General features: G+C 47.3%; 1 protein-coding gene across 6 annotated transcripts in view; it reads left to right on the forward strand.

Moving 5' to 3' along the window:
* LOC138764855 (leukocyte surface antigen CD53-like) overlaps nucleotides 1-20887 on the forward strand; it is a 68445-nt gene extending 47558 nt beyond the window's left edge. For all 6 annotated transcript variants that reach the window (XM_069941213.1, XM_069941214.1, XM_069941215.1 and 3 more), the window contains 6 exons: nucleotides 2561-2749; nucleotides 7864-7938; nucleotides 12724-12825; nucleotides 15440-15544; nucleotides 18842-18925; nucleotides 20003-20887. In XM_069941213.1, coding sequence (XP_069797314.1) covers nucleotides 2561-2749; nucleotides 7864-7938; nucleotides 12724-12825; nucleotides 15440-15544; nucleotides 18842-18925; nucleotides 20003-20074 — 627 coding nt within the window. In that variant the 3' untranslated portion in view covers nucleotides 20075-20887. The remainder of the gene's footprint in view (nucleotides 1-2560; nucleotides 2750-7863; nucleotides 7939-12723; nucleotides 12826-15439; nucleotides 15545-18841; nucleotides 18926-20002) is intronic.
* The last annotated feature ends 1064 nt before the right edge of the window (nucleotides 20888-21951 follow it).

A 21951-nucleotide genomic window follows, 5' to 3' on the forward strand; every position in this document is an offset into this window, starting at 1 on the left:
GGAAGGCACGTCTGTTCCTTACGCCATCTTGCCACGCCCCCCTGGTTGGCCCTGGTTGTGAGGCATTTGACTTCTGATACATCCTCGATGCACTTGCTAGTGTACCCAGTCACTGAGCTCATGTACTCCTCAATGCTTACATGGCCATTGACGGTGGCCACCTCCCTGAAACAGTTCCAGTCTGTGGTGTCAAAGCAGTTCTGTAGTGCTGCTATGCATCACCCCCCTCCACCCCCCACCCCCAACCTGATCTCCATGTGAACTGACATCTGTCCGTTTTTACCAGCAGTCCGTATGCTGGGGTTAGCAGGATGGAAATGTGTTCTGAGTATTCAAGGTGGGGGTGAGGGGCAGCCTTGTATGCACCAGGGATTGGCGTTCACTCGATCTAGGGTGTTCATTTCTTTGGTGATGAAGTTAACATACAGTTGAAAAAGCGGTAGAACAGTTTTCAGGTTGGCATGATTTAAATCATCAGGACAGGACGTCTCGGCTTCACAGATGGCAGCATAAAGCTCCTTCATTGCAAAACCCTCATTAGCTGAAGGTAGAACATTAACTGCAGAATCAATGAGATGTGAATACCTGGGCAGGTAGAATGTTCTGCATTTCACCATCAGGAACTCTATCTCTGCTGAGTAGAAGGTCTTTGCAACTGAGACATTTGTGCAACAGTTCTCACAAGCCCTTTTTCCACTGGCGTCCCAATTAATTGGCCGAGCCGTGTCCCGGGATTGGAAGCTGTAAGTGCTGTTTCCACTGGGTCACTGACTGCTTTTCCACTGAACTCATCCCTGTGGATCGGAGAGTCTACCTTCGACTGGAATGGAATGGATGGAAGTTGTCCTTTTTCCACACACGCCGGCGTCAGCTGACACCAGGGATATGAGTAGGGGTCAAGGCTGTCAATCCCCAGCAGGAGTTAATGTCATTTGACACTGGCGTGCAGATTGTTTCCTTTTTCTTCTGGACTCTTAACCGGTTAATTACCCATTAATTCTTGGGACAAGGTGCCAGTGGGAAAGGAGCTACTGATGTAAATACACGGACCGCCCCCCCCCTTAAGTCTTGCCTGTATGTCCCCTTTAGTGCAGAGAGCCAGTGCCATGGCACCACAGTGCATCCCCTACAGTGCAGGGAGCCAGTGTCACCGTCTCTCCTCTCTGCTCATTCATTGTGAAGCATGGCTAACATTCCACTCGTTGTGGATCAGTGATGCCTAATTTGAAGCTACTACATATTGTGCATCCAAGAGTTTGCTGATCCAGTGTTACACAGCAAGGCCAGTAGCCGTTGGGCCACAGTGGGTTTCTTCTTGCTCTTTATTGCTAGTGTTAGATATTGCACAGTGAGCCAGGATCACACACTGCATGGTCCAGCCTGTGGAATGTGGAATGTAGAGTGCTTTGAGTTGGTGAATGGCTGCTCGGAGTTGAATTTTCCACCTGACTGGATGCTGAGACTGGACGTGTTGAACAAATGCACCTCAAAACCGTACCCAGTGGATCTTGTGTGGGTCCACGATGCTCTGAGCCCCTTCCCCATTGGCAATCCAGCTGGGTCCCAGCTCAGCAAACCAGGTAAAATAGACCTGGCAATTAGGTCAAATTTGCTCTTCCACTGTTCCTGGGTCCGCTCGATCCCCTCACATCCACTTTTACCATTTCTCTCTCCTGCACCCTTGCGGGTGCTCCAAGATACCTGTGGAAAGGGTAAATCAGCCTTCTTTCTACACTGGCACTCTGACACTGGATGCGTGAAAAGGAAGTACAGGGAATAGGGTTGAGGAGGCAAAACACTGGGTACATTTTAGTGCCATGGGGAGAAGGCACTAAGGACACAGAGTGGGGCATGTCCGTTGGTGGCCCAGTAGCACAGCCGGTAGAGCAGTAGTTCTCAACCTTTTTCTTTCCACTCACATCCCACCTTAAGCAATCCCTCACTAAATCACAGAGCACCGATGGCATAGGGATTACTTGAAGTGGGGTGTGAGTGGAAAGAAAAAGGTTGAGAACCGCTGCAGTAGAAACATTGCCTCACAACAGCAGAGGCCTGGGTTTGATCCCGATCTCAGGCACTGGTTGCGTGGAGTTTGGTTGTTCCCTCTGTGACCAGGTGGGCTTCCTTTGAATGCTCTGGCTTCCTCCCAAGTCCCAAACATGCGTGATACAGCACGGCAAGTGGCCCTTCTGGTCCACAAGTGGCATCACCCAATTACACCCATCTGGCCGATTAACCTACTGGCCCTGAGTGTATTTGGAATGTTGGAGGGAACCCATGCAAACATGGGGAGAGCGTACAACCTTACTACAGACAGCACTGGATTTGAAGGCACTGTAACACACTAACCCATCCACCCACAGGTAAATGGCAGATCCTGTGTGGGGGGGGAGGGGGGGAAGGAGTTCATAAGGTGAGTAAAATGGGACGCATCCAAGATCAGTGTTTGGAGGTGAGCACTGCCTCAGTGAACTCAAGGTCTCTTTCCGCTCTGTATTCCTTTATGATTCTCTCACCTTTTCGCCCGCGGATGGAGAACCTGTTCCTCGTTCTCTTTCAGATATGTGGATGTACCATCATGGGGCTGGGCATCTACATGATGGGGATGAAAACCTACGGAGCTTTGCTCCCCAGCCTGCCATCGCTCTCCATCACCAACATCCTGATCATTGTGGGAACCATTACCATGGTGGTGGCTTTCCTGGGTTGCACAGGAGCCATCAAGGAAAACAAATGTCTGCTTTTCTCAGTAAGTACCACTTTTGATTATCTTTCCTGGTGAAAATAGGGGTGAGATAAGGCCATTCAGCCCATCTAACGATCCCATCATTCTATGGAATTGGGACAATCGTCAGCACACTGGCCCCACCTCTCTCCGTCCTTTTGGAATTAAGAAAAGCATTTACCAAAACATCTCAGATAAATTCAGACACTTGTGATTGGTAACGACTGATGATCAGGCTTTTTATTCAATTGGATATTGATTTATCAACCTGCTTCTAAAACACTTTCCTTTGCTATTATGCAGTAAAATATTACATTTTACAGGAAGTCTAGTTTGGAAGCTGGGAGCCGGAGTTTGAGTGAGGGGACTGGAGACCTGGTGTGTGAGTGAGGGGTCTGGTGACCTTGTGTGTTAGTGAGGGGCCTGGGGACCCTTTGTGTGAGGGAGGGGGCTGGGGAGCCGGTGTGTGAGTGAGGGGACTGGGGAGCCGGTGTGTGGGGGTGGGGACTGGGGACCTGGTGATTGAGTGAGGGGACTGGAGACATGGTTTGTGACTGAGGGGGCTGGGGATCCAGTGTGTGAGTGAGGGGACTGGAGACCTGGTGTGTGAGTGAGGGGGCTGGGGAACCGGTGTATGAGTGAGAGGACTGGGGACCCGGTGATTGAGTGAGGGGACTGGGGAGCCAGTGTGTGTGTGAGGGGACTGGGGACCTGAAGTGTGAGTGAGGGGACTGGGGACCCAATGATTGAGTGAGGGGACTGGACACCTGAGGTGTGAGTGAGGGGGCTGGGGAGCCAGTGTGTGAGTGAGGGGGCTGGGGATCCAGTGTGTGAGTGAGAGGACTGGGGACCTGGTGATTGAGTGAGGGGACTGGGGAGCCAGTGTGTGAGTGAAGGGACTGTGGACCTGAGGTGTGAGTGAGGGGACTGGGGACCTGATGATTGAGTGAGAGTACTGGACACCTGGGATGTGAGTGAGGGGGCTGGGGAGCCAGTATGTGTGTGAGGGGACTGGAGACGTGGTGTGTGAGTGAGAGGACTGGGAACCCGGTGATTGAGTGAGGGGACTGGGGACCTGGTCAGTGTGTGAGAGAGGTGATTGGGGACCTGGTGTGTGAATGAGGGGACTGGAGCTGGTGTGTGAGGGAGGGGACTGGGGAGCCGGTGTGTGAGGGAGGAGACTGGGGAGCCGGTGTGTGAGTGAAGGGACTGGGGAGCCGGCATGTGAGTGAGGGGACTGGAGCCGGTCAGTGTGTGAGTGAGGGGACTGGGGAGTCAGCATGTGTGTGCGGGGACTGGAGCCAATCGGTCTGTGAGTGAGGGGACTGGGGATCTGGTGTGTGAGTGATGGGATTGGAGACCCGGTCAATGTGTGATTGAAGGGACTGGGGAGCCAGTGTGTGAGTGAGGGGACTGGAGCTGGTCAGTGTGTGAATAAGGGGACTGGGGAGCCATTGTGTGAATGAGGGGACTGGGGAGCTGGAGTGTGAGTCACTGGGAGCTGGAGTGTGAGTCAGGGGACTGAGGATATGGTGTGTGAGTGATGGGACTGGAGCCAGTCGGTGTGTGAATGAGAGGACTGGGGAGTCAGTGTGTGAGTGAGGGGACTGGGGATCTGGTGTGTGAGTGAGGGGACTGGGGATATGGTGTGTGAGTGAGGGTACTTGGAAGCTGTAGTGTGAAAGAGGGGACTGGGGACCCAGACAGTGTGTGAGTGAGGTGATTGGGGATCCGGTGTGTGAGTGAGGGTACTGGAGCCAGTGTGTGAGTGAAGGTACTGGAGAGCCGGTGTGTGAGTGAGGGGACTGGAGCAGGTCAGAGTGTGAGGGAGGGGACTGGGGAGCCGGAGTGTGAGTGAAGGTACTGGAGAGCCGGTGTGTGAGTGAGGGGACTGGGGAGTCAGTGTGTGAGTGAGGAGACTGAAGCCGTTCGGTGTGTGAGTGAGGAGATTGGAGGCCCAGTCGGTGTGTGAGTGAAGGGATTGGGAAGCCAGAGTGTGAGTCAGGGGACTGGAGCCAGTCAGTGTGTGTGTGAAGGGACTGGGGATCTGGTGAATGTGTGAGGGCACTGGAGACCTGGTGTGTGAGTGAGGGGGCTGGGGAACCAGTGTGTGAGTGAGGGAACTGGGGAGACAGTGTGTGAGTGAAGGGACTGGGAAGCTGATGTGTGAGTGATAGTGCTGGAGACCCAATGTGTCAGTGAAGGGACTCGGGATCTAGTGTGTGAACGAACAGACTTGGGGCTGGTGAGTAAGAGGCAGTGAGGGAACTAGCCCCCATGGTACGAGAGGGAATGCTGTCAGCCAGAGGCTGAACTATTGTGATTTCTGAAAGTTCAAACATCGGACTATTGGGATTTTTCTCCATATCCTGCTTGAATGTATTGAAAGACTTGACCGTGCAGAGTAAAGGTTTCCGCACCTTCACCATCCTCTGCACGAAGATGGTTTTGTTTCCTACTGAGGGTTTCTAACAATTTGTTTCAGATTTCCAAGAGCTGCAGGATTGTAGTTGAGTTTTTTCATTCATTAAACTCAAGTAAATGGTTGTTTCGACGTTGCTGTCTCCTTCTGCCTCTTGAGTGTCAATTGGCTGCAATATTCTCTCCAATGCAGCAGTAAAATGATGCTGCCATGGAGGTGAAAACACTAAGGGGCAGAAACGCAGCAGGTCAAACAGTGTACTTTATTCTTTGGCTTGGCTTCGCGGATGAAGATTCATGGAGGGGGTAAATGTCCACGTCAGCTGCAGGCTCGTATGTGGCTGACAAGTCCAATGCGGGACAGGCAGACACGGTTGCAGCGGTTGCAGGGGAAAATTGGTTGGTTGGGGTTGGGTGTTGGGTTTTTCCTCCTTTGTCTTTTGTCAGTGAGGTGGGCTCTGCGGTCTTCTTCAAAGGAGGTTGCTGCCCGCCGAACTGTGAGGCGCCAAGATGCACGGTTTGAGGCAATATCAGCCCACTGGCAGTGGTCAATGTGGCAGGCACCAAGAGATTTCTTTAGGCAGTCCTTGTACCTCTTCTTTGGTGCACCTCTGTCACGGTGGCCAGTGGAGAGCTCACCATATAACACGATCTTGGGAAGGCGATGGTCCTCCATTCTGGAGACGTCACCCACCCAGCACAGTTGGATCTTCAGCAGCGTGGACTCGATGCTGTCGGCCTCTGCCATCTCGAGTACTTCGATGTTAGGGATGAAGTCGCTCCAATGAATTTTGAGGATGGAGCGGAGACAACGCTGGTGGAAGCGTTCTAGGAGCCGTAGGTGATGCCGGTAGAGGACCCATGATTCAGAGCCGAACAGGAGTGTGGGTATGACAACGGCTCTGTATACGCTTATCTTTGTGAGGTTTTTCAGTTGGTTGTTTTTCCAGACTCTTTTGTGTAGTCTTCCAAAGGCGCTATTTGCCTTGGTGAGTCTGTTGTCTATCTTGTTGTCGATCCTTGCATCTGATGAAATGGTGCAGCCGAGATAGGTAAACTGGCTGACCGTTTTGAGTTTTGTGTGCCCGATGGAGATCTGGGGGGGCTGGTAGTCATGGTGGGGAGCTGGCTGATGGAGGACCTCAGTTTTCTTCAGGCTGACTTTCAGGCCAAACATTTTGGCAGTTTCCGCAAAACAGGACGTCAAGCGCTGAAGAGCTGGCTATGAATGGGCAACTAAAGAGGCATCGTCTGCAAAGAGTAGTTCACAGACAAGTTTCTCTTGTGTCTTGGTGTGAGCTTGCAGGCGCCTCATATTGAAGAGACTGCCATCCGTGTGGTACCGGATGTAAACAGCGTCTTCATTGTTGAGGTCTTTCATGGCTTGGTTCAGCATCATGCTGAAGAAGATTGAAAAGAGGGTTGGTGCGAGAACGCAGCCTTGCTTCACGCCATTGTTAATGGAGAAGGGTTCAGAGAGCTCATTGCTGTATCTGACCCGACCTTATTGGTTTTCGTGCAGTTGGATAACCATGTTGAGGAACTTTGGGGGGCATCCGATGCAGTCTAGTATTTGCCAAAGCCCTTTCCTGCTCATGGTGTCGAAGGCTTTGGTGAGGTCAACAAAGGTGATGTAGAGTCCTTTGTTTTGTTTTCTGCACTATTCTTGGAGCTGTCTGAGGTCAAAGACCATGTCAGTAGTTCCTCTGTTTGCGCGAAAGCCGCACTGTGATTCTGGGAGAATATTCTCGGCGACACTAGGTATTATTCTATTTAGGAGAATCCTAGCGAAGATTTTGCCTGCAATGGAGAGCAGCGTAATTCCCCTGTAGTTTGAGCAGTCTGATTTCTCGCCTTTGTTTTTGTACAGGGTGATGATGATGGCATCACGAAGGTCCTGAGGCAGTTTTCCTTGGTCCCAACAAAGCTTGAAAAACTCATGCAGTTTGACATGCAGAGTTTTGCCGCCAGCCTTCCAGACCTCTGGTGGGATTCCATCCATACCTGCTGCTTTGCCACTTTTCAGTTGTTCAATTGTCTTATATGTCTCATCCCGGGTGAGGACCTTATCCAGCTCTAGCCTTAGGGGTTGTTGAGGGAGCTGGAGCAGGGCGGAATCTTGGACTGAGCGGTTGGCACTGAAAAGAGATTGGAAGTGTTCTGACCATCGGTTGAGGATGGAGATCTTGTCGCTGAGGAGGACTTTGCCGTCTGAGCTGTGCAGCGGGCTTTGGACTTGGGGTGAGGGGCCATACACAGTATCCAACATTTTGGCCTTGAACCCTTCATCAAGGTATGTGCAAATTGTAGGCAGGTGCCCAAAATGGTGGGGGTGGGAGGAAGGGGCAGGGGGAGGAGCACAGGCACACAGGCAGGTGGTAATAGGTGGACAAGGGAGGGAGTGTACACCTGCAAACAGGGGAGGGCGGCTGGCTCTAAGATTAGAGACTGAAGGGGTGGTGAGTGAATGAAAGCGACGAGCTCATCACGGGTACATGAAGCCGTGTAATTATAGTTTTAAGTGTAACAGAGGAGGAATTGCCTGTGTAGGAGGTACTGCATTAACCATCATTTTGCAGAGAGCGACATTGGTGCATGTTCAATCCCTTCTGATCCAAAGGGCGTTTCTTTACATGTGTGGGAGAAAGAGATTGCATGGTGTGAGAGGGATGAAATTTTCACTCATGGACCTGTTTATCTCTTCCTGTTCACTCCAGTTCTTCATCCTGCTCTTCCTGATCCTTCTGACTGAAATCCTGGCCGCCATCATCCTCTTCTTCTATGAGAAGCAGGTAGGAATGCCGATACCTGGCACCAAGCACAATGTTCCTGGGATGCAGGGTCAAGTTCTACCAGGACCAAGCAGTGGGCAATTGGACTCCATCCAATAAGATGACAACATTAATACAATATATCATTAACTATCCACTTCTTTCTGTTCCATTTCAAATATGGCTTCATTTTAGGTTGATAGACTGGTTTTCCCCCTCTGGGACTCTGGATAAGACTCGTGCTCTTTTTAAGCTATCCAGTGGGGCAGACAGGGGATAGCATTGACTGCATGATTCCATCATCCTCCATCCCCATCCCATCATCCTCCATCCCCATCCCATCATCCTCCATCCCCATCCCATCATCCTTCATCCCCATCCCATCATTCTCCATCCCCATCCCATCATCCTCCATCCCCATCCCATCATCTTCCATCCCACTGCATCATCCTCCATCCCCATCCTCCTTCCAATTCCATCATCATCCTCCTTCTCATCCCATCATCCTCCATCTGCATCCCATCATCCTCCATCCCCATCCCATCATTCTCCATCCCATCCCATCATCTTCCATCCCACTGCTTCATCCTCCATCCCCATGGCATCATCCTCCTTGCAATCCCATCATCCTCCTTCCAATCCCATCATCCTCCTTCTCATCCCATCATCCTCCTTCCCCATCCCATTATCCTCCATCCCCATCCCAATCCCCATCCCATCATTCCCCATCTTTGTCCCATCCCATCATACTGTGCTCCACCCTATTGTCCTCCATCCCCATCCCACCATTACCTGTCCCTGCTCCATCATCCCATCATTCCACCTTCCACCTCATCATTCCCCCTCTCACCTCCATAAACAAAGTCGAGAACATCATGGCTAACATTCCCCCCTCCACACGCAATCTAACTGTACAGCTCTGTTCATCCAACCTGGACTGTTTCAGCGCAATTTCACTATCCATCCTTAGAAAGATTGTGTCCTTCATGAAGCCAAAAACCTGCCCCCTTGACATTATCCCTCCTCCCCTCCTGAAGGGGGACCCAGACCTTGCATCCTCTCTATTATTGACAGTTCCTGGGCACCGGGACAGTTCCAATTTGTTTCAAGCGTGCTGTGGTTCAGCCCCTTCTGAACAAAAAAACAACTTAGACCCCACCACACCCAAAATTTACAAACCTGTTTCTAAACTTCCATTCTGTTCCTCGCCACGGACTCACGGAGCTCTGCCATTCTAATTCTCCTGGACCTTAGCACAGCGTACAATACCTGTAGATCACACTATTTTAATAGGTCGCCTCTGACAGAAAGTTGCTGTCGATGGCACGGCCATGAATTGGTTTAAATTTTATCTTAGTGACAGTGATAGTGGGCAAATTTCATTCTCCTCTGCTACCCTTCCCTGCAGGGTCCCACAAGGGTCTATTCTTGGCCTGATACATGCTTCCTCTCGGCCATATCATCAAAAAACACAGCATCTCCTTCCACTGCCATACTGATGATACTCAGCTCTATCTCCACCTGAACCCCAATGACCAAGCAAAGATAACCAGCTGTTAAAAGTAAGGGCAGTAAGAGAGGGAAGAGCCAACCTTGGTTAACTAAGGAAAGTGTAAAATTAAAGGCTCGTGTGTACAAAGTTGCCCAGAGTAATGGGAAACTGAAGGATTGTGAAAACTTTAAAAGGCGATAAAAGACAAGTAAACGGGAAATAAGGAAAGGGAAGAAGGATTGTGTAGGTAAATCAGCACAAAATAAAATAACAGATAGCATAAAAATTTATAAATATATAAAAAGATAGAGGATGGTTTGAGTCAACATTGGTCTCTTGGAAGATAAGAAAAGGAAATTGATATTGAGAAATGAGGAAACGGCTGAGGCATTAAACAGATATTTTGTGTCAGTCTTCACGGTGGAAGACACGTCCAGTGTGCCAAAGAGTGGTGATGGGAATGTGAAGGGAGGTGAGGGCCTCGATAAAAATAATTGCTAGAAAAGAGATAGTGATGAGCAAACTAATGGGACTGAAGGCAGACAAATCCCCTGGTCCTGATTGGATGCATCCCAGGGTACTGAAGGAAATGGCAGGAGTTACAGTCGATGCGTTAGTCATCATTTATCAAAATTCTCTGGATTCTGGACAGGTCCTGGCAGATTGGAAGACAACAAATGTCACGTCACATTTTAAGAAGGGATGCAGGCAGAAAACGGGTAACTATCGGTCAGTTAGCTTAACATCTAAAGTCGTGAAAATGCTCGAAGCTGTCATTAAGGATGAAAGAGTGAGGCATTTAGAATAAAGGAATTCCATCAGGCAGATGCAGCATGGATTCAGAAAGGGCAAACTTGACAAACTTGCTGGAGTTCTTTGAGGATATAATGGGTTCAGTGGATGGAGGGGAACAGGATGATGTTGTATATTTGGATTTCCAGAAGGTGTTTGATAAGGTGCCGCACAAGAGACTTATCAATAAGATACAAATGAATGGGGTCAGGGGTTGTTTATTAGCATGGATTGAGGATTGATTAACTGACAGAAGGCAGATAGTCGGTATAAATGGGTGTTTTTCTGATTGGCAGACAGTGGTGAGTAGTCAGTACTGGGCCCGCAGCTGTTCACCATTTACGTTGATGATTTGGAAGAGGGAACACAGTGTAGTGTAGCCAAGTTTGCGGATGATACTAAATTGAGTGGAAAAGGAAATTGTACAGAGATGTGGGGAGGCTGCAGAAGGATCTAGTTTAGTTAGGTGAGTGGTCAAAGGTCTGGCAGATGGAGTCTTCTTTGGCTTGGCTACGCGGACAAAGATTTATGGAGGGGCATGTCCACGTCTGCTGCAGGCTTGTTGGTGACTGACAAGTCCGATGCGGGACAGGCAGGCACGGTTGCAGCGGTTGCAAGGGAAAATTGGTTGGTTGGGGTTGGGTATTGGGTTTTTCCTCCTTTGTCCTTTGTCAGTGAGGTGGGCTCTGCGGTCTTCTTCAAAGGAGGTTGCTGCCCGCCGAACTGTGAGGCACCAAGATGCACAGTTGGAGCCGATATCAGCCCACTGGCGGTGGTCAATGTGGCAGGCACCAAGAGATTTCTTTAAGCAGTCCTTGTACCTCTTCTTTGGTGCACCTCTGTCACGGTGGCCAATGGAGAGCTCGCCAACGGAGTACAATGTTAGTAAATGGAAGGTCATCCACTTTGGCAGGAAAAAAATAGAAGAGCAGATTATTATTTAAATAGTGAAAGACTGCAGCGTGGTGTAGTACAGAAGGACTTGGGGGTGCTTGTGCATGAATCACAAAAAATTGTAAGTTCAAGAGGTTATTCAGAAGAGAAATGGATTGTTGGCCTTCATTGTGAGAGGAATTGAATTCAAGAGCCGGGGTGGGGGGGGTCATGCTGCAACTGTACAAGGTCCTGGTGAGGCTGGACCTGGAGTATTGTGTGCAGTTCTGGTCTCCATACCTAAGGAAGGATATACTGGCTTTGGAAGCAGTCCAGTGGAGGTTCACCAAATTGATCCCAGAGATGATAGGGTTGACCTATGAGGAGAGAATAAATTGCCTGTGATTATACTCACTCAAATTCAGAAGAATGAGAGGAGATCTTATAGAAACATAAAATAATGAAAGGGATAGTTAAGGAAAATTATTTTCACTTGTAAGTGAGACCAGAACTAGGGGACACAGCCTCAAGATTCAGGGGAGTAGATTTAAGTCAGAGGTGAGGAAAAACTGTTTTCCCAGAGAGCAGTAAATCTGTGACATTCTGTGCCCAGGGAAGCAGTTGAGGCTACTTCTTTAAACATATTTACGGTTCAGTTAGATAGATTTTTACATAAATAAAGAATTAAGGGATATGGGAAAAAGGCAGGTAGGTGGAGTTGAGTCAATGGTCAGATCAGCCATGATCTTATTGAATAGCGGAGCAGGCTTGATGGGTCCGACGACCGACTCCTGCTCCTATTTCTTATATTATGTTCAATGACTGTCTGGAGGACATAAAGTGCTGGATGGCTCAAAACTTCCTGCAGTAGTAAAAGTGAGCTTTTTCCAGCTTTTTCAAAATCAAATCATTCCTGTCACTGAAAGACCTGGAGAAAATTGTCCACACCCTCATTTCCCCCCACTTCGACTACTCTAGCTCTCTATAGTACGGGAATTAGTCAATTGTCATTATCTTGTCTGCCACTGGTGCAGCAAGGCTCCTGACAGGAGACAAGAAAAGGGACCATATCACCCTATTCCGGCCTCCCTCCACTGGCCGACAGCACGGCTCAGGATAAATGTTAAAGTTCTCCAGTTTGTTTACAAAGCCATCAATGGATGAGCCCCCTCCAACATTACCAATCTCCTAAACCCTTACTCCACTCCAAAACCCCTCAGATCAGTCAATTTAGGGTGCTTGGCTGTTCTGTGCTCAAATCGCAAACTTAGGGGAGATCACGCCTTCGCAATAGCTGTGGAACAACGTTTCTCCCTCCATCAAATCAGCCCCTTCCTTTAACTCTTTTAAATCCAGGTTGAAGTTGTATTTATACTCGCAAGCAGTTTGTAGCGAATGTCAATTGTTACCATGTTGAACCTCGGGGACCCAATTTATACTGCACTTTAAATAGCTGCTTAAGTTAAGATGTAATTTATGATCTATACAGCACTTTGGTCAACATGAGTTGTTTTAAATGTTCTATATAAATAAACTAAACTAAATTAAAAACTTAAACTTTGTTTGAATAATTAATCTTGGTCTCAGGTTGTTTGTGAAAGATGAAATTCCCAGTTTCCTCATAACATTTGCTGCCTCTGTTTTTGCAGATAGATAATTACATCAAAAAAGACATGAAAAGGGGTTTGGAAGATCTGCAAGTTAATAATGGATCCGATGTGAGGGAAGTTTGGGATAAAATCCAGCAGCAGGTGAGCTAAACCTGCCACAGCTGCAGCCATGATCGGATCTGGGTTAAGGGACGGGGTTCGTCTGTCACAGGGCTGGGATCCATCACTGAGGTGATGTTTGGGCAGAACACCCAAAGGGGAATGAAGGGATGAAACAGGGGCTGATGCAATGAGATGGGGGCAGAGGATGATGGGATTGAAACAGGGGATGATGGGAAGGGGATGGAGGATGATGTCATGGCTAGATGATGGGATGGGGACAGGATTGATGGGATGTGATGGAGGATGATGGGATGGGGCAGTGTTGATGGGATGGTGATGGGGTTGATGGGATGGGGACAGGGTTGATGGGATGGGGACGGGATTGATGGGATGGGGACAGGGTTGATGGGATTGATGGCATATGACGGAGGATGATGGGATGGGGACATGATTGATGGGATTGGGATGGAGTTGATGGGATGTGACAGAGGATGATGGGATGGAGATAGGGTTGATGGGGTGGGGATGGTGTTAATGGGATGGGGACATGGTTGATGGGATGTGATGGAGGATGATGGGATGGGAATGGTGTTGATGGGATGGGGATGGGGTTGATGGGATGGAGACGGGGTTAATGGGATGGGGACGGGGGATGCTATTGAGGGAATGAAATGTTAGGCCCATTGGAAAGTCCTAAATTGGGCCATGTCTGATTCAGAGTCCTAGACTGGGACAATAAATCATTCCATAAACTTAAAATGCAGTCGTGGTTAAAATGGAACATAAATACATGAACAGTAGATGATTTTCAGTATTAATGTCCCCATCTGATTATTTGGAGTCCAATTGCCCACTGCTTTGTCCCCATGGATTTTGACTGCGGGTAGTGATAGGATTGGCCACAGGTTCACAGAGGCTCTGTGGACCCAGAACATTGTGCTTGATTCGCATTCCCCGTGGGGTATTGCCAAACATACCTGGTAGATATGTCAGGACCTGTGCTCACTCAGTGAGGTTTTCCTCACCCACTGTCCCACTGCATGTCAGGGCCAGCAACACTGTCTAAAAACCTTGGCTCGGGATCTATGTCTAAGGTCTGGGTTGAAACGTCCCCATGTGCAACAGTTCACTGCTGCATTGCTATGGAGCATAAATGTGATCTTTGGATTCAGCCCTGGAGGCATCCCACGGAACTCCCAAGCGGACAACATTTACCTGGACCACTCACACCTTAATGGATATCTCCTTGCTCAACCTCCTTTATATGGGAAAGCCTCTGTCGCCTCCTTTACTCCTACTACTTCCTTCCCACAGGATGGCTCTGCCACTTCACCACTCCTCCCACATCCAACCAACCCTTGCTCACACCTGACAACTGTTGCTGGTATGGTACTCTGAGACCATACAGGCTACATGCTGTGGGCAGATCTCTCCATAACAGGAAATTCATCTCCAAACTGCCGGCAGTTCCTGGAAAAGCTCTGATTTATCGAGCGAGGTCAGTGACAGTGTTTCTGCAGTGGCCCTAATGAATTTCATGCCAACTTGAGAACTTTTTTGAGGAATTGTTACAGGCCCGTACAGAGCACAGTCACAGGCCCTTCTGGCCTGCAGCCCCATGCCACCCAAATACACCAATTAATCAACAATCTCCATACATTTTCTGGAGAGTGTGAGGGGAAGAAATCCACACGATCACGGGGAGAACGTACAAACTCCTTAGAGACAGCAGTAAACTCAAATCAAGGTCACTGATGCTGTAAAAGAAAAGCATGTTTTACTCGACAGAATTATTTTGGAATTCAGAAAAAAATAGCTGCTTTATTATATATTAGTCATTCTATTCTGACTCAACAGTCCCCTTAAAATCGGACTGTCAAATTACAAGATCCAAGCTTAATGTAGATTAATTCCCCAGGAATTTTCCTTAGAACATACAACAAAGAAGTGCGAAACTTCCCCCCCTCCCCCATTACGGAAATAACACTGGGCCCCAAATCAGCGGTTGTGAAAGAAATGTCGATCTCATTACTCAAAGGCCCTGACATCAGCAGAAAGTAAATCCACAAAACTGTCAGATTCTCACAATCAACCAGATTATTCACTGTAATGCACAAAAGTGCCAGAGAAACTCAGCATGTCACGCAGTGTCCAAAGGAAGTAAAAGGCCATCAACATTTCAGGCCTGAACCCGTCATCTGTAATCTTGATGATGATTCATTGCTGCCCTTTGTAGAGAGACGCATGTAATCTTTATCCATTCTGACCTATAAATGACTCAACATGACTCCGAACTATGGATTCAAAGCTGCCTGACCAAGTCACTCTGTCTCATCAAACTTTCGCCAAGGTCCAGCAAAACTTTCTCAAGCCAATAATCCAGCAGGATTGCCCATGGCGATCCTGTTGGCTGTGGGATTTCATGAAAGTGGTCGTGAAGGTGATAAACCATAAGTACTGGGCAGCACTTCAAATTTTCGAGGAGCATGTTCAAGCAGAGATTGTAATTATTGTTAGGGTATAAGCCCCAACTTCAGTTGAAAGCAAGAGTGAATACAAATGGCAGCTTCAATTCGTGAGCAGTGGATGCAGGAAGTTGTGATAAATTAACTATGCAGCTTATGATAAGGCCTGTCTCTCTGTTTCTTCTCAGTTACATTGCTGTGGTGTTTTGAACTACACTGACTGGAGAAATGAGGTCCCCCAGTCCTGCTGTCCTGGAAGTAGGAACTGCGACCCCAAAGACTACTGGGCAAAGGTGAGGTGAATGAACAAATTGTTCTGGGGTTCTGGAACAACATCAGCTCCTCTGTGAGCCGGGGTGGGGGTGGGGAGTGGTGGTGGGGGAGAGGGAAATAATAAATGTCGTCTGAGCAATACTTCTTCGTCAGGGTCTGGAGAGTTGAGAATGCATTTTGCCCTGAAATGAAATTGGGGTCCTGACTATTGCATTTGTTCTCAATGTTGGTTTGTTAAAACGTGATGCTACGGAGTTCACCGCCTGTGCAGTTAATTTTTTTTTAATTTAGAGATACAGCCCTTCTGGCCCAAGAGCCCACACTGCCCGTATGACCAATTAACCCACTAACCCCATATGTCTTTCAAATGTGGGAGGAAATCCCTGCGGACACAGGGAAAAAAAGTACAAACTCCTTACAGACAGTGGAGGATTCGAGCCCAGGTCACTTTGGCTCTGAGAGCATTAAGCTAACTGCTCGGCTTACCCTGCCGGTGTTACCCACAAGGGACACTGGGAAGCATGTCGCTGAAACCAGAAGAACTGCTGCAGAGATTAGCAAAGTGTCACAGGAAGCCCCTCTCACCCTCACCCCACAATGGTATCCATGGATCAACTCCCTTGGGTACCACTCCTAATGAGGTGTGAACTCCTGGTTCAGAAAGAGGTCACTGCATTCACCCCACAATGATATCCATGATCAACTGCCTTACCATGAGTAGTGTAAGGTAAAAACATCATGAGATGGGACCGGAGAAGGAGTCACCCAGTACTAAGGAGTAACAGAATGCAGATGTGACCTTGTCCACTCAAGATAAGCTTGGCACTAACAAGAATGATGTGCAGCAGACTAACAGAGAAGGGTAGCAACAGTTTATTCATTGGACAATGTCATGGTATGATAATTTACTAAGTACGTATCCTGAGGTATAAAAAAAACACCACTTGCTGATAACGGCAGAATGCGCCTTCTCCAACTAACACTGTTAGTTGCAAGTGTTACAATCCGGTAATAAAGAACAAAGAACCTTGATTTCGACTCAGTCTGGTGTTTGACTCACTCATTCATGAACAAAGCAGACCTAACAGTAGTCACAGCCCTAATGAGTTGTGGACAAAGATCACTGCGTTAATCCATGCCCCGTGTTAATCCGTGTCTGTCCTCTGCCTCACAGCAGTTCAGTGAAGCATCTGGCAGGCAGGATCAAAGATGGTTCCCAGTGACTTTGGTGGGTCACAGTGCAATTTGATCCTTGTTTTTGTGTTCATGAAAACTGCAGGTTTAAACCCATGCCACCTAATTACACCCAAATTAAACTACAAACCAATACCTTTTGGAGGCTGGGAGAAAACTGGAGCACCTGGGGAAAACCCATACAGACACGAGGAGAAAGTACAAACTCCCTACAGCTAGCGCTGGATTTGAATCCGGGTCACTGGTGCTGTAATAGCGTTACTCACATTATGAGTGATGAGAGTTTATTGTCCTATACATAAGTACAATGTACAGATGCAGTAAAAATTTTACTGGCTGTAGCCACACAGGTTACATAAGATTCATGGACAACAATAGTAATAAATATCACAATTAGATATTTGGGATCATAAATACAAAATAATAGATAGATAAAGATTCTCAGATACAATTCATACTGTGACAGAGTATATAGATATATCTAGATATGTTTTTGGAAGATATATTGGGAAAGGTTTGTTAGAGTAGGTCATATACAAACACTTTAAAACAGATCTTATTTAAAATACTGGAGCTCTGCCCCATGGTATCGGCTCCAGAGCTTTTGCAAGAGACTTCACTAATGGATTGTTTTTAGCAAAAGGCAACAGATGAAAGAACATGCCCAAGGCACTCCTGTCTGAAAGAGAACTTGCTGTTCTGAGAGGGTCATGTGGTTTTCCAAGCAGAGAGAGTCAAACAGGCTTTTTTCTCAGAGAGTCAGAGAGAGAGAGAGAGAGAGAGAGAGAGAGATTCACACACACACACACACACACACACACACACACACACACACACACACACACACACACACACACACACACACACACACACACACACACACACACACACACAGATTGTACAGTGTTACAGCCAGCAGAAGGCAGCTGGGACTGGAACAGGACAAGCTAGCAAGCTTTTGGAAAGCCTGTTTGTAAGACGGCCTGGCCAAAGCCCTTGTGGTTCATGCAAGAGGAGAGGACTGTCTGTCTAATGTTTCACTTGGAATAAGAGACAGAAAGGAACTCTGTGGTGACCTGAAAGAATGAGGTTATCATCTGGAGAACCCCGAAGGGGCAAGTTACATCAGCAAGACACTGAAGTGGCTGATTAAAAAGGAACAACAAATCTCTCTCTGAAAATTGACAAGAACCTTTCAAGCACCAAAGCCTGGTGAACTTTATAAAAAATTCTGTGCACTGTATCAGAATTGCCTGCAGCCAGTGAACTTGGACTGTGAACCAAAGAACTTTTCTGAACTTACACACACACACACACACACACATTACATACACGTGCGCTTAGAATTAGAAGGGGGTTAAGTTAGGTTAGTTAAGTTAATAGCGATGAGTTAAAGTTTGATTCTATTTTCATGTTTAAAGATAATTAAAAGCAAATTTTGTTTAAGTAACTATTTGTCGTGGTGAATATTTATTGCTGCTGGGTTTTGGGGTCCTCTGGCCTCGTAACAATACAAAATGATGTTTAAACAGGTGCAGCAGGTCTTTTCGTGGTCCTGGGGCAGATTTAATTATTAATTGATCATTGTTATTAATTAAACCATTATTCAACATTTTGTCAGTAATAATCATTATGAATTATTGCTGATAAAATAATGTGGAATTTCCCAGGGTGTCAATAGCAAATACGAGAGGACATCTGTTTAAGGTGAGTGTAGGAAAGTTTAGGGGAGACGCCAGAGGTAACTTTTTTTTTTACACAGAGAGTGGTTGGTTCCTGGAATGCTTTGCCAGGGGGTGATGATGGAGGGACATGTTAAAAGACTCTTAGATAGGGACATGGATGTAAGAAAAATAGAAGGTTATGGGTGTGAGGTTTGGAAAAATTAGATTGCAGTGGGGTAGGTTTCCATAGGTTGACACAACACCGTGGGGTGAAAGGCCTGTACTGTGCTGCTATATCATATGTTCTAAGTAGCATTACAGTGAGTAAAAGTTCCTGTGTTTTGGGGTCTGTGGTTAGAATTAGGGAATTGCTGACTCAGTTTTCTGAACGAGGACAACTCACGTTTGCATTGCTTTGCTGAGAAACTGGCTCTGAGTTCCTTACCCTCTGATTCACAGGGTTGCTATACCCAGATCCAGGACTGGTTTGAATCAAACTTTCTAACGATTGGGATCGTCATCATCTCCACATCCGTAATCCAGGTAAATACTTGGTGACGTAAATTACTGAAAGGTACTGTTGCAATATCATGTTCATTGAATCAGAGAAAATGGGTGCAGGAGAAGGCCATTCAGCCCCTCAAGCCTGCACTATAATTCGATTGGACCATGGCTGATCATGTGACTTCAGCGTCTTGTTCCTGCTTTCTCTCCATACCCCATTGATCCCTTGAACCACAAGGGCCACATTCAACTCTATTTTGAATTCATCTCATGAACGGAACTCAACAATGTCCTGAGGCTTAACCTCTCTGGCTTAAGTTAAAAGAGAGATCAGCAAATTTTTCACTCACAAAGCGTATGGGTTATCCCTGAGGCTCTTGCAGCTCCCAGTCCCACCATCCCTCACCTGCTCGTACCCATTTCAGCCCCCTTTACCCAGAGTGAAAGACAGGCGTCCTGCACAATATCTGGAGTTCTCTAACCTGAGTGTTCGGTTTTTGTTATTGAGGAATTGGCAGCAAATGCAATCAATCCAACCAGGTGTGTATGAATCAGCTGAAATCCAAATGAAGGGCAGATCGAGCAAGACCAGTGCCTGCTCCCTTGGTCTGATTGGCGCAATTGCTTGAGAGGCCCAGCATGTCTACTCCATTCATGAGGAGCTGAACAACCACTGCTAGTGTTCAATTCTTGTGATTATATAGACTAGTTCAATGGACTGAATGGCCTGATCCTGTATTTTTCACCAGTTCAATGGGGTGAAAGGCCACTCCTGTTGTTCTGTTCCTGATAGCCCAGTTGAATAGGCTGAACAGCCTGTTCCTGTCATTCTGTTCCTGTAGTAGATAGACCAGTTCAATGGGATGAATGGCCTGTCCTTGTCATTTTGTTCCTGTAGTTGATAGAACAGTTCAATGGGCTGAATGGCGACTCTTGTCACCATTTTTCTGTGAGTGGTGGGCCAAAAAAAGGCTGAATAAGTGTCCCTGAAAACAGTGTCGTTGATGACAGTAGGTTGATGTCTAAAATGACAGTGTCCTGAAGGTGGATGGGACGATCCTTCCTGCTATGGCCATAAGGTGATATACACTGATGTTTTTCCTTCTCTGCCCTCAGATAATCGGCATGTCATTCGCCATTACGCTCTTCTGCCACATAAGTAACAACAGCAAGTTATACGGCGAGTGAGGCAATGCCTCCCCTCCCAGAGGGAAGGTCCACCTCTGCCAACATGGGATCTGCTCTTCTGAAGACTTGGACTCTTGTTTCCTGCTGCTATGCATGGGGCATCTTTCAAGTGACTCCATCTGGTTGAGCCATGCATTGATGCTACTGGTCAAGTGCATCCTCATCACCTTTGATCCTCCCCTTCGCACCTCTGCGTGGAACTGAAACTGTACTCCCATCAGACTCCTGGCCTGCTGCTGCCTGTAACCTTTCGAGAGTGGTCCAGAAACGAGGGCTTTGCAATTCTACATCACAGCTTGGAGGATTAATGGAAAGGTCCCTGGAAATTCTTACCAAAATCTTACCATAACCTGAGATAGTATCACACAGAAGGAGGCCATGTCAGAATTATTCTCCATTTCTGTCGTTATGCCGCCTATTGCATCTCCGCAATACACCACCCCCCCACCATAACCCCACCCCAATCTTATCTCATTCAAGTCTCTCTGACCTACTCTTTCAAAGCACCTTCTCCCCTTTATCTTCTTCTTCCCGACTGGGTTTAAATTCTCTCACTTGTGGGATCACCTCCCTGAAACCTACATTGTTTTATTTATCTATTTATTAAGTCCTTCTCAAATTTTTATTCTCCAGAACAGTAAACCCTTTGACAGGTCTTTATACCCAATCATTTGATCCTTGTTAATCTATTTTCCACTTTCTGCCAAAACCCGAAGTGTGATCAAACCAAAATTTGATACATGTAATATAAAATCTCTGCTTTTCATGCTATCGGCCTCGAAATAAACCATTAATTTTCATCTCTAAATTTAATCATTTGTAAGTTTGTGTCCCATCATTTTGCTCCAGTTTAACACTTACTGCAGCACAGTTGGTGTAGCACTTCGCGCATCACCTTCACAGCTCCAGCCATCAGGACAAGGGTTCGAATCCCGCGCTGACTGTAAGGAGTTTGTATGTTCTCTCTGTGTCTGCATGGGTTCTCCCCAGGGGCTCCAGTTTCCTCCCGCCTTTTAAAGCATGCTGAGGGTGTAGGTTAACGGGGTGTGAATTGGGCGGCACGGAACACCGAGCCGAAATGGCCTGCTACCATGCTGCATGTCTAAATTTAAAATTTAAAACATTTAATTTAAAATTTGCACCCTGATTTTCCAAAAGTTAGCTTGTCCTATTTATTCTTCCCAACGAACACACCACCACAATTGCCCTTATTGAGCTGAATTCTTACTTTCCTGGCCATCCTCAACGTTTATCACGGAGCAAAACAAATCCCAGGCCTGGTCATTCAGATCCTTGTTTGTGGGCTGATTATAGGGAGAAAGAACTTGTCCACAAATGAACCATCCTTGCAGTTCAGAACAGGAACTGACCTATCTCACAGATGGAATAGCTTGGTCGAGATGCTGATTTGATCCACCATTGCAACTCCCTCGTTTGCTGTGGAGTGTGTCAGGAATTCCCCAGTAATTGTGCTCAGAAGATCTGTTGTGTCCTGCAATCTGCAAATTACCAAGGCTTGTGAGAAAGGGGGTTAGCTTTTTATTTAAGAGATACAGCACAGTAACAGTCCCTTCCAGCCCATGAGTGTGGCTGCCCAAATACACCCATGTGACCAATTAACCTACCAACACTGTGGAACATGGGAGGAAACTGGAGCATCCGGAGGAACCCCGCGGAGGACACGGGAGAATGTACAAAGTCCCGACGGACAGCGGTGGATTCGATCCTGAGTCACTGGTGCCATAATTATGTTGAGCTAACTGCTACACTAATCATTGATTGGTTGGGAATGGTGCTTGCGCTGAGAAGCAGGAGAGGCCCAGTTAAGTTGCTAATCCTTGGAAATTCCAGAAAGTAAACGCATTGTGATTGTACGG

Source organism: Narcine bancroftii, chromosome 5, assembly GCF_036971445.1.
Source record: "Narcine bancroftii isolate sNarBan1 chromosome 5, sNarBan1.hap1, whole genome shotgun sequence".
In the NCBI taxonomy this organism is placed as follows: Eukaryota; Metazoa; Chordata; class Chondrichthyes; order Torpediniformes; family Narcinidae; genus Narcine; species Narcine bancroftii.